This window comes from Podarcis raffonei, chromosome 9 (assembly GCF_027172205.1).
Source record: "Podarcis raffonei isolate rPodRaf1 chromosome 9, rPodRaf1.pri, whole genome shotgun sequence".
Taxonomy (NCBI): domain Eukaryota; kingdom Metazoa; phylum Chordata; class Lepidosauria; order Squamata; family Lacertidae; genus Podarcis; species Podarcis raffonei.
Window position 1 is genome coordinate 29,462,841 of NC_070610.1, and position 12,545 is coordinate 29,475,385.

Consider the following 12,545-nt stretch of genomic DNA (forward strand, 5'->3'; position numbering starts at 1 on the left):
GTGCCGAGATGACTTCACAAATTTGTGGTCAGGAAAAATCCATGCCAAATTGCTGTCCTATGAGATCTCGCCCACTGAATTGCTCAAACTGGATCTAAATGTGGCAAAAAGGTGTATAAATCAAAGGCTGGATGATGTGGAGCTATACCAAAATTTCATAGCTGGTGGTGGAGCCTGCTCGCCGTTAAATTTCGGCATAACCCCTATCTACCGCGCTCCGTCCTACTTAACTTCGTTTATGGCCGCGTCTCACCGATATGCCTTCATTAGAGCTAGGTTCAATGTCTTTCCAACAAACATGCTGAGACATAGATTCACTAAGGGCCAAGTCCCTTCTATGTGTGCTTGTGAAATGAAAACATCTGAATCTCTACATCATGTCATGTTTATCTGCCCTTTGTACAGTTCAGCCCGTGCTAGTATACTAAACGCCATAATCCAGCCTATGGCTGACAAACCAGTAGACCTACAGCTTGCCTGGGTTCTTCAAGATGTGGATCCTTATATTACCCTACAGGTTGCTAAATTCCTAACAGCCGTCCTCTCGTACAAGAGACGGAATGGAATGTTAGCTGATTATTGATAGTTATAAGAATTTTATATAATGACATCAGATATTGATTTTAGTGTAGTGCCTAAAATTTTTAATCTTAATCTTAAACTTTTTTTATGAACGGCTAATATCTGTCCTTGTGAGTTGTGAACTGTGTTATACTACTTGTGGTTTGTACGAGTCCGCTGTTTTATTTGATTTGTTTTGTTGTGTTGTGTTTCATGATGGGCGTAAAGCCGAATAAACATTTTGATGTTTGATGTACCACCTGAATTTGCTGGGATTGTATTCTGCCCCAAAACAGGAAGCACTCTCTTTAGATCCATTCCAAATTTCTCCCCCAAATTGCAGTGTGGTATTATTCACAATTATTTCATGGTTTGCCAAACCAGATCAAGCAAACATAGTGATCAAGTCCGTCAAATCATTATCAGCGGCCTGTGAAGACACATAGGAATATGATGCCTATAAAAGTCAGAAGTAAAATGGCAAATGCAGCCCTTCACACAGAAAAGCGCAATGAGAGCTCTGTGACGCGGGTGGCTTGTTAAATGTTCCTGTGAAGCAACTATAGTTCCTGTCTTCATGCACTAGGTGGTGCTAATTCGCCTTGGAGCCAGGACAGGTGGCCCTGAGATTGCTGTGATGCTCATGTCTAATGTCTACTTCCAAGGTCTTTTATTATATTCATACATCATTAAAATATATTATATATATTATCAATATTTCTTATGTGCATACATTTCAAAATACAGGAGTTTTAAAAATTAAAACACACTGCTTTTTTTTTTAGGATTAAGGAAAGTCATATAGTGGCAACCTAGATTGAAGCCTACAAATCCCATACCTATTTGCAATATCCCATCAATTGAACAAGCATCAGATTTTGGATTGCAGCTGCTGGCTTTTAAAAAGCAAAAACACAGGTTTGGTTAAGAAAGAAGTCCTAGTAGCATTGGGCAGTCTGAAATGTCCTGCACTGAAAACCAACAGTTTTTACCCAATAAAAAAAAGTCCTAATGTGGTGTGGTAAGGAATTTCCCTGAAGTTTCTTGTTTTAAGAGCCAGAAGACGATCTGTTTTTCAACTGAATCCAGATGCCTTTATTTGGGCGAAGAATCAGTTCTCCTACAGTGCCGAGTTGATCGCGTTGCTGCGTACTTTCAACACGAAAGCGCCGTAGAATGGTGGCTAAAATGGCCTTTTCTTCCATCTGTGCAAAGCGCTGACCTGCAGAGGGGTTGGAAAGCAATGACAAGGTACAATTAACCAGAGCGATAATACATATTTATTATTATTCAGTATGAGCCATGTGACACAGAGGTCAGGTTCTCAGGTTCATTTTTAAATTCTTAAACACTTTTATAGTTATACAGATGGTGGTGGACTTACAGCCACTGGTAGGATTGAGTGAAAAACTGGAGGGATGGATAAATGGTGTACAAATAATCTTTAGTTCTAGGTACATCTGCACTATACATTTAAAACACTATAATATTGCTAACAGTCATGGCTTCCCCAAAGAATCCTGCGAACTGTGGTTCGTTAAGGGTGTTGAGAGTTGATGTTTTTACTCTTTTTTATCCTTTTTTGCTCTGTTTTTTATTCTTTATTTATTCTTGTACGTACCAACACAGTTCCTAGGCCCAGCAGAGAAAGGCACATATGCATATGGGTGCCTCCCAGCTGCGTTCTCAGGGAAAAATCGCTCAGGTCTGAATTCCTCAGGCTCCGGGAAGACATCAGGGTCTCTATGCAGTACATAGGCCATAATGATGGCCTCAACCCCTTTTGGTATCCGAAATCCTCCTGCCAAAGAACAGATAGTCATGAAAGTTTCTTCTTGTAGAGCCACCCAACGCTGAGCTTACAGCCACAGCACATCAAGCCATCAAGCCACTTGGACTACTTACTAATATAACATTCCTCAAGCAGTGTACGAGCAAAAAATGGAACAGAAGGGAAAAGGCGAAGAGCTTCTTTAATAGCACAATCCAGATACCGTAGTTGCTTCAAATCGTCCATTGTGATGTTACGATCCGAGTCCCCTGATAAGATAACAAGAGGCGGTTAGAGAAACACAACTTATTTATAACTAGCAAAATATGCATCCTTAACTTGATGGTCTAACTATAAGACGCACCAGACCACAAGACGCACCTAGTTTTTGGAGGAGGAAAGCAAGAAAAAAACTATTCTGAATCTCAGAAGCCAGAAAAGCAAGAGGGATCGCTGCTCAGTGAAAGCAGCAATCCCTCTTGCTGTTCCGGCTTCTGGGATAGCTGCACAGCCTGCATTCGCTCCATAGGACGCAAACACATTTCCCCTTACTTTTTAGGAGGGAAAAAGTGAGTCTTATAGAGCAAAAAATATGGTATTTTATATGTTGATGGAGCTGGGAACAGTTTGGGTCCACTAATTCATTTCTGTGCTTTAGGCTTAGGGTGTAAGTCAGCATGTCTTCCTTTCTGCTAGCACACGGTCTGACCACATTGGAGCTGCAAAGATCCAAACTGGGATCTGTATTTGTGGGCCTGAGGTTCCCCAACTCGGTGTTAGAAAAGCTATGTGATATTTATGAGCACTTACCTAGAAATAAACCTGCATCCCACACTTGTCCAAGTTTATACCCACGGGAAAGGGAAACTCACCAAAAACATCATCCAGTTCACGGTGAACTTTTCTTTGGGCTTCTGGATAACGAGCAAGCAAGTAAATACACCAGTTCATTGCAGCAGCAGTGGTATCATGACCCTTGGAAGAAAGAATTAAAGAGACATAATGTTTTCTATGTGAGACAGGAAGCTACAGTTAGAAGTGGCTATGGAACAACTGATTGGTTCAAAATTGGGAAAGGAGGATGACAAGGCTGGATATTGTCTCCCTGCTTATTTAACTTATATGCAGAATTCATCATGCGAAAGGCTGGGCTGGATGAATCCCAAGCTGGAATTAAGATTGCTGGAAGAAATATCAACAACCTCAAATATGCAGTTGACACAACCGTGATGGCAGAAAGTGAGGAGGAATTAAAGAACCTTTTAATGAGGGTGAAAGAGGAGAGCACAAAATATGGTCTGAAGCTCAACATCAAAAAAACGAAGATCATGGCCACTGGTCCCATCACCTCCTGGCAAATAGAAGGGGAAGAAATGGAGGCAGTGAGAGATTTTACTTTCTTGGGCTCCATGATCACTGCAGATGGTGACAGCAGCCACAAAATTAAAAGACGCCTGCTTCTTGGGAGAAAAGCAATGACAAACCTAGACAGCATCTTAAAAAGCAGAGACATCATCTTGCCAACAAAGGTCTGTATAGTTAAAGCTATGGTTTTCCCAGTAGTGATGTATGGAAGTGAGAGCTGGACCACCAAGAAGGCTGATCACCGAAGAATTGATGCTTTTGAATTATGGTGCTGGAGGAGACTCTTGAGAGTCCCATGGACTGCAAGAAGATCAAACCTATCCATTCTTAAGGAAATCAGCCCTGAGTGCTCACTGGAAGGACAGATCATGAAGCTAAGGCTCCAATACTTTGGCCACCTCATGAGAAGAGAAGACTCCCTGGAAAAGACCCTGATGTTTGGAAAGATGGAGGGCATAAGGAGAAGGGGACGACAGAGGATGAGATGGTTGGACAGTGTTCTCGAAACTACCAGCATGAGTTTGACCAAACTGCGGGAGGCAGTGGAAGACAGGAGTGCCTGGCGTGCTCTGGTCCATGGGGTCATGAAGTGTCAGACACGACTAAACAACAACAACAACCAGGTTTTCTCAACAACAACAACAAATTCTGGGCCATTATATTGACGACCCATTCAAGGGCCTGAAAAAAAAGTAGTTCCAATCCTCTGGCACCTGCAACTGTTTTTCATAGCAGAATTCCAAAATTCAAAGGCACCAGCCTCCTACACAAGAATGAATACTTCAAAATGTTAAGTGCATTGGCAAGACTAGGTGCCCAGGTCACTTCCCCTGTGCCAAATGCAAACTGACACTCCTGAGTCACTCCCATATCTGAAAAGGTCTTAGTAGAATGGTTAGCACACCTATCTAACTATGAGACAGATTTTCCCTAGCTTTGCTTCCAGGATACCACTTTAATTTATTTTGTAACCTACCACTGCTTCCCCTTACTTAGCTGATGAAAAGCAAGAGTCTTTTTGGAAGTGCCTCCCTCTAGGCAGCAGGCAGGTCGTCTTGCCTTTGGGGGCACCCATTGTAGACCTTCATTTCTCTTTCCGGTGTTCCGAGATGCGTCTCAGGTACAGCCCTACGACTTGAGTTCGCCCAGCCCTCAATTGTAAAACGAGCATGGTGTCGAGCCATTTCCTATAGCTCCCACCTACTAGCATCGGATGCTCGAATTAGAGGTGGTTTTTCCAATCTGATCCTAAGAGATATTCATAATTCCCCTTGGAAAACTACAATCAACCTCAAACTCCGCTCTCTTTTTAATCTGAATTGCAAAACTGTTCTTAAATTAGAGTGTATCAGTCCGGCGGCCCTACCTTCAATTAAAAAGAAGTTACAGCAACTTGACTTCTCTAACACAGCTGCCGATGCAAAAGGGCCGTGTTCAGGCCTAGCCCTAGCTATTCCTCCCCCTGAAGGAATCCCTCTATACTGCTTCACAATTTCTTCGGAGGCTAAGCGAAGGGCCTTTACCTGTGCCCGTCTCAACTGTTTTCCTACAGCAGTTCTGTCGGGTCGTTATTCCAGAGTCCCCATCGCAAACAGAACATGCAACTGTAATGACTCGGCTCTGGAGACTATGGAACATGTAATGCTCTTCTGTCCCAACTGGACAGATGAAAGATCTCGGTTTTTAACTCCTCTCATGAACAAGCTTCATCTCCCAATCCAGCCCTGGATAGTGTCCCTTTTTTTGCAGGATTCTGATTGTTGGATTACCGAGATGACAGCTAACTTCCTGCTCGGTGTGATGAAGAGGAAAGCGGCACTAACTTCTTTTTCAACACCACAGCTGTAGTCGATACGCTGCACAATCGAACGAAGTTCCAAGTAGCTTTATAGTACAAGGACCTTCATTTCTCTTACAATGCAATCCTACTAACATGTCTACTTGGAAATAAGGCTCATTCAGTTCATTGGGATTGCATCCTTAACCACCACTCTCCTCCAGCACACTTGTCTACCTCAAACATGAATGTATCCACTTCCTCTCGAATGTCCAGGTAGCTCAACTTCTTCCCATCGTCATCCGTGGCATTCAGAAGCATATCAAGAAAAGCCCTCCTGACTTTGCACTTGCTTTGATCACCATTGCTGACAGCATCGCTTCTATGCTTCTCCTGGTTTTTTAGTTCTTGAGCTTTTTCTGCAATGACCTTAGATAATAAAAACAAAAAAAGCCATTCATTTCTCAGGTTGTATAATCCAATGTGTGCAGTCCCTGCAGTGCCAAATAAAACAATCAGCTATCTCTGTTGGACTTAGTTATGTCCCTGGATATGTCCCTGGCTATAAAGACACACTTGATGTACCAGCAATAACAAAATGGTGGCAGTGAGGCATTGTAGTTAGTGTTGGACTCAGGCTTGAGTTTGAATCCTGACTCAGCCATGAGATCCATTAGGTAGCCTGAATGTGGGATTCCAAATTCCAGGAGTCTTGAAAGTGAGTTTAGGAAAATACACCTGCAAGCCTTCATTAGATCTTTGCTCTAAATGCACAAAGATTGGGAATGGAGGGGGTACTGTCAGTGATGTTGGGGGCTGGCCCAACGTGTCCCTTTGCAAACTTTTGCCCACACATGCCAAGGCTAACAAGCCTTGAACAGGGCTCTGGAGTCTGGGGCAGGGGGCACCATTGTGAATCTTAGCAGAACACACTTTAGTATCTGTGTCTATGAAATATAATGCAAAAAGAGAAAACTCAGCAGCTTACATTATCAGTAAAGCTGTGGAGTATCTTCAGGTTCCTGTAATGTTCTCTTCCATCTCTGGACATATGATACAGAAAGTCAGGCCAGAGCCAAGGAGACTTCTGTCTTTCTTGAATCAGAACACTCATCCTAGGGTAACAAGCAACAAGGCTGGGTATATCTCCAGGAAAGTGATGAGAAGTACAGCAAAGAGCCCAGATTTCTTGCTACTAGGCTGAGCAAAGTTGAGTGCCATGTAGAAAGGCAGAGAAATATGGATGACACGTGAAACAGATAATCAGAGTTCCAGTTCATGACATAGAGCGTGCTCAGCTCCTCCACTGAGCAGGGCATCTACATAAGCCCATATAGAGGTCCGATTGTGCAATCTGCTTCCAAAAAGGTGGGTGGGGATGAAGATCATGCAAAGCAGGCCTTTGCAAATTTATCATGCAGACAGTCAAGTTCAAGCTAAAGGCTATCTGCATTGTGGAAGGGAAAGAGTCTTTTTCTCCATCTAGCCCCTTGTAAAAGTATTTGTGGATCAAGGCTCTGCTGCAGAGATGGGGAACCTGTGGCTCTCCTGATGCTGTTTGACTCTGGCCACCAGCATCTCGGACCTTTGGCAGACGACAGGTTCCCCGTCCCTGCTGCTAGAATAATCACATTGGCACCTACCTGTAGACAGCTCTAACATACTCCAAATCCTTATTGTGTTGTGCTCCTATGCTCTTGCCCATAGCTGTTTCTAGGAACAAAGGAAATAAAAATCAGTTAAAGAATCCTGTTCCTGCAATCCATGAAAGGTTGTGGACTCTTCTTCACTGGAGGTTGGGTGGCCATCTGTCAATGATTCTTTAGCTGTGATTCCTTCATTGCAGGGGATTGGACTAGATGACAGTTGGGGTATCTGCCAACTCTCCAGTTCTATGAATTTATGATTTTTTAAAAAATAAAAAAATGGAATGTGCTCAATATAGATGACAAACAACTCTTCTGTTCAGGCCTCACAAAAAAGTAAATTCTTCCAGAAACTGAGAGGGATGTTTAAACCTCATTTATTGCAACACTTTGACAGCAACCACAGCACTTACCACAGATTACATCAAGGGCACACAATGTGATGTAGAAAAAGCAATTAAACGGCTCCTTGTCCACATGCTTTTCAAGTTTCTGAACAAGGATATTGGCTTGTTCATTCATCACCTCGAGGAAATCTTCTAAAATGGTGAAATGGAAGGTGGGCGTTAACATTTTCCTTCGGGACCGCCATTTGCCCCCAGTGCTGCGGAAGAAAAACTTAAACATTATCTTTCTCTACACAAACAAATCTCAAAGCAAAATACATGCAATGCTTTCAAGCAGGACCTGGAACAGCTTTCCAGACACTCCATCCCACCCCCGCTTGCCCCCAGCTGGCCATTTTATTAGGTTACAGAGGTACTGAACAGGAGAAATAGAGCAGGACTGCACCCAAAGTCCACACACACAGCTGAGTATCTGAAAGGGGCCGCCCATCTACAATAGACGCCTCTGTACACAAGGAATGGCTCTTTTCAGTAGCACACATGCAGGTAGAGAGTGGGCAGTGGGATAGATTTCAGGTGTGCCTGACTTGGGACGCAGGTGGTGCTGTGGGTTAAACCACAGAGCCTAGGATTTGCCAATCAGAAGGTCGGCAGTTCAAATCCCCGCGACGAGGTGAGCTCCCATTGCTCGGTCCCTGGGGCTCCTGCCAACCTAGCAGTTCGAAAGCACGTCAAAGTGCAAGTAGATAAATAGGTACCGCTCTGGCGGAAAGGTAAAGGGCGTTTCTGTGTGCTGCTCTGGTTCGCCAGAAGCGGCTTAGTCATGCTGGCCACATGACCCGGAAGCTGTACACCGGCTCCCTCGGCCAATAAAGCGAGATGAGCGCCACAACCCCAGAGTCGGTCATGACTGGACCTAATAGTCAGGGGTCCCTTTACCTTTACCTATGACTTCAGCTCCACTTCCTCCATCACTCATTCATTATACATGTATGGCGAGACTTCATTGTTCATCCAGTACTGGACATGCCACCTATGCTGTGTTCCAAAAGGGTACACTGCCCAGCCACATTCCAGGGGTGCTTTTTCCTTTACCTCGTTAGTAGTCCTTTGCCTAGCCAAGGATGCAGAAACTCGTAAGGGCGGGATTTAGTAATATGCTTAGAGCTACTCAAAACAACCTGCCAAAGAGAGAGAAAATTTAAAATATATTTGAGTTCAAAGTGATGGCTAGTGTTTTAGCAGACTTGACCACAAATCCCCCTAAGCTTTTTGCAATGTAGGTAGCAGCTCATTTGCTTTCTGTTTAGTTTCCCCGAGTTTGATTATGCCCCAAGGTATGCCGGATCCTGACATCAAAATGGTAAGGACCTCTACAGGGCCCTGAAGCCCTGCACTCTGACCATGGGAAATCGTATCGACTAAAGCACTGTGCACCACACACACAAAATAGCAGGAAGGGGAATGACTCCCACTGTGACCCCCCCCCTCTTGATCGCCACACATTGATTCAAAACTACAACCCATATTTTGGGTTGGCTCTGCTCCTCCTACATTTTTGACTTACACTTTACCGCTGTTCACCACCTGCTACAGCACCACCCACTAGGCATTCCAAACCCAAGAGAACAGGGCCTTTGGTGGTGGCGAGTTCTCCAGCCCTGCAGAGAAAACTAAGCATGAGAGACTCACCTCTATAGTGTCTGGATGATACAAGATGACATAGGGCAGTGGTCCTACCCAAAGCTGTAGCAGTGGGACATTCCGGAATTCTTCAAAGTAATTCATCATCTGCCGAAAGAAGGCTGAGAAGACATGCATCTGGTTTGAACAGAATAAATTCAGTGATCCCACCCCTAGGCTACTTGTTCTAATAAATTTATCGCATAGTCTAAACTAAGATCAAAAGCCACACCACAATAGACCCCTCTTCCAAAATTCAGGCAAGGAGCTGGTTTCAGCCTCCCACTTTCAAGTAAAGTTTTAATTTATGTAGCATGCTCAATCATTCCCATCTAAGAGTATATTTAGATTTGCTTAGAACTCAGTCTGACCATATAAATGAGCCCCTTTAATGGGTGTTTCCATACAAAGGGGCTCCACATTACTGATGGGTAGTGAGAGATTGATTATTAGATTAACCTTTTATTGGAGGCACAGGTCCCGCTACACCTCTGAAAAAGTGGCCAGTTTTGTCTTTAGAGAGGTAGTTTTAGTTTGCCGGGGTGGTAAGTTAAATTATTCAGGGGAGCAAACTCTTATCTGACAAAATGTCTGTTTCTGATCATCATTTTAACTGTGAAAATATATATATATATATATATATATATATATATATATATATATATATATATATAAATGTGTTGTACTCATCTTCTGCAACGTCTCTCGCTAAACAAATAAATAATGTTTGTATTGTACAGTGCTGAAATGAGGCGATAAAACGAAAAGCAAGGTCCCAAAACAACCACCGCAAGCGAGGAGATCCGTCTGGGAGGCGGAGGGCGGCTGCTTCACAACGCCTCTTATTTGTGCCTGTCCCAGAAGCGTCGCGTTGGGCAGGTGATTCTCTCTCTCTCTCTCTCTCTCTCTCTCTCTCTCTCTCTCTCTCTCTCTCTCTCTCTCTCTCTCTCTCTTCTCTGCCTTTTACCTTCCCCATCGCGTTCAAAGAAAAGCGCGTTGCCCAGCAGCGGGTACCAGGGACTGAATCCCGGGATGGACTTCAGCTCCATGTATTTCCAGTACTGGTCGAGCAGCAAGCGGGCGAGCAAGACGGCCAGCAACGTGGCGAGCAGGGCGAACAGGGCGAGCGCCCACGAGAAGAGCCGCGCGCCCTCCGGAGCCATCGCCCAAAGGACCATCGTCGCCGAGCGCGGACGGCGTCGCTCTGATCCGGGGAGCGCTTTGCTCAGAGCAGAAACCTCAAGGCGAGAGGAGGCGGAGCCCGGGAGGGGCAGGAGTGCGAGAGGGAAGAAGGAGGTCACGGCAAAGCAGAAACCGGCGGGATGGGTTCATTTTCCACTCACACAGGGCGGAGTACGCTCTGAAGAAAGGTGGCTGCCTTGGGGCCTTGTTAGCTTAGCGAAAAGGCCACATGAGGTATAGACTCGTGCGAGGCCTGATATAGAGAAAAGTTTTTCTTCCCCTCTCATATAACACGAGAATTCGTGAATTTTGGACTGGCAAAAGAAAGGATTTCACACAGCGCGCAAATTAAACTGTGGAATTGGCTCCAACAGGAGCCATGGCTGACCACCAACCTGGATGGCTTTAAAGGAGGACTGTGGGTTAAACCACAGAGCCTAGGGCTTGCCAATCAGAAGGTCAGCGGTTCGAATCCCCACGACGGGGTGAGCTTCCGTTGCTCGGTCCCTGCTCCTGCCAACCTAGCAGTTCGAAAGCACATCAAAGTGCAAGTAGATAAATAGGTACCACTCCAGCGGGAAGGTAAACGGCATTTCTGTACTCTGCTCTAGTTCGCCAGAAGCGGCTTAGTCATGCTGGCCACATGACCCGGAAGCTGTACGCCAGCTCCCTCGGCCAATAAAGCGAGATGAGCGCTGCAACCCCAAGAGTTGGTCATGACTGGTCCTAATGGTCAGGGGTCCCTTTACCTTTACCTTAGACAAATTCAAGGCTATCAGTGGCTACTAGCCATGATGGAGGCTATGTTCGGCCGTCATGGCTGGAGGTGGCATGCTTTTGAATATCGTCTGGAGCAGCATATGCTTTTGGGTCCTGCTTGCAGGTTTCCCACAGCCATCTGGCTGCCCACTGTGACCAGAGGCATAAGCATAGGCGTAGGCAGGGGGACAGGAGGGCAGTTGCCCCCCAAATAAAGTAAATAAATAAAAACACAACCAGCTGACCAATTGCATCACAGATAACTCTCTTCTGCTTCCCTAACATAAAGCCTGCCCCCCCCAATAAATCCTGGCTATGGCCATGGGCAGGATGTACAGCGGATGCAATGAACCCTGCTTCCTCTCTCTCCCACTGAGGCAGCCTGGTGAAATGGCTGCTTCCCAGGTGATAGTTGGGGGGAGAGGAGACCTGAAGAAGCTGGCCTGTCGCAGCAGAGCCAATGGAGTGAGCCCTTGTTCTTCTCATTTTCATAAGAACATGTAGAATATTCAGAGTCAGACCACTGGTTCATCCACCTCAGTGTCTACACTACTGGCAGCAACTCACCAGAGTTTCAGGCAGGAATCTTTATACTATCTGGAGATGACAGGCATTGAAGCTGGGATGTTGCACATGCAAAGCAGATTGGAATTGAGGTACAGCCCTTTCTTGTATTTCACATGGCTAACAGCTAGGACACCTCTTCATCTTGCAAAAGCTCTGAACCCTACCTCGATGCTTAAGCAGATCTGTGGAGCAATGCAACCACATCCACTTTAATTGCTTCTCCTTGCACCCCCACAAACACTCTCCATTGTGACAGAGCTCCTTAATTCATTTACCGTAACTGCACAAACCTGAATTTGTGGTATGCAGTTGAATGCCTCCCACAAAGCAGCTGCAGTCTGGAGGTAGACTTTATCTTCATGCTAGGGAAAAAAGTAAACATTGCAGATGAAGCTTTTGCTCACATAAAGATCAAGAGATGGGGAAGGCTATTCAATTTCTACATCCGAGGCAGCGGCTGCACACAGAATCAGGTCCAGTGAAAGAAAACATGCTCATAGTTAAGAAATCTCATCTGTCCAAAGGTTTCATAGGGCTTAAAAGACTTTTGTGTGACTTAGAAATATCTACTTATGTAAACATTTGGGATAGATAGTAACCTTTACCCTAGCTCCAAAAAGCTAGCAGAGTATGCCCAGTGCCAGGAACTATTGGATACACCCATCATGCACCAGAATCCATTTAATCTCCCATCTCTCTACAGATATTAAAAATTACTTAGGTTAGGTATGAAGATGGTATTATCTCCAGTTTCGGCTGCCATGTGTCATGGGTGCTACTGCACTAACTAGGGCAGGGCAAGAGTGGCAGTGGATCATCTCCGACCAAGGAACTCTTGTTCATTGCCCAGCTCTGGAAGGCACTCATACAGCAGTGAGATGTGGAGC

At 45.0% G+C, this 12,545-nt stretch overlaps 1 protein-coding gene across 1 annotated transcript; it reads right to left on the minus strand.

Moving 5' to 3' along the window:
• Positions 1 to 1,294: 1,294 nt before the first annotated feature.
• LOC128420685 (cytochrome P450 4V2-like) lies at positions 1,295 to 10,468 on the minus strand. The gene is made up of 11 exons (XM_053402415.1): positions 10,118 to 10,468; positions 9,160 to 9,272; positions 8,563 to 8,648; positions 7,534 to 7,724; positions 7,118 to 7,187; positions 6,463 to 6,589; positions 5,712 to 5,903; positions 3,205 to 3,307; positions 2,467 to 2,601; positions 2,183 to 2,362; positions 1,295 to 1,783 (listed from the first exon to the last, which is right to left on the minus strand). The coding sequence occupies exons 1-11, from the start codon at positions 10,326 to 10,328 to the stop codon at positions 1,611 to 1,613; spliced, it is 1,581 nt and encodes a 526-aa protein (XP_053258390.1). The 5' UTR covers positions 10,329 to 10,468; the 3' UTR covers positions 1,295 to 1,610.
• Between the last annotated feature and the right edge of the window lie 2,077 nt (positions 10,469 to 12,545).

What these genes read in the sequence shown, in the direction of transcription:
- LOC128420685 (XM_053402415.1), bottom strand. Translation starts at nt 10,328, where the DNA reads ATGGTCCTTTGGGCGATGGCTCCGGAGGGCGCGCGGCTCTTCTCGTGG. An exon ending in TGCCCTTGATGTAATCTGTG is followed by an intron (nt 7,188 to 7,533) that starts GTAAGTGCTGTG and finishes CTTTGTTCCTAG; the next exon opens with AAACAGCTATGGGCAAGAGC. An exon ending in TGAACTGGATGATGTTTTTG is followed by an intron (nt 2,602 to 3,204) that starts GTGAGTTTCCCT and finishes TTATCTTATCAG; the next exon opens with GGGACTCGGATCGTAACATC.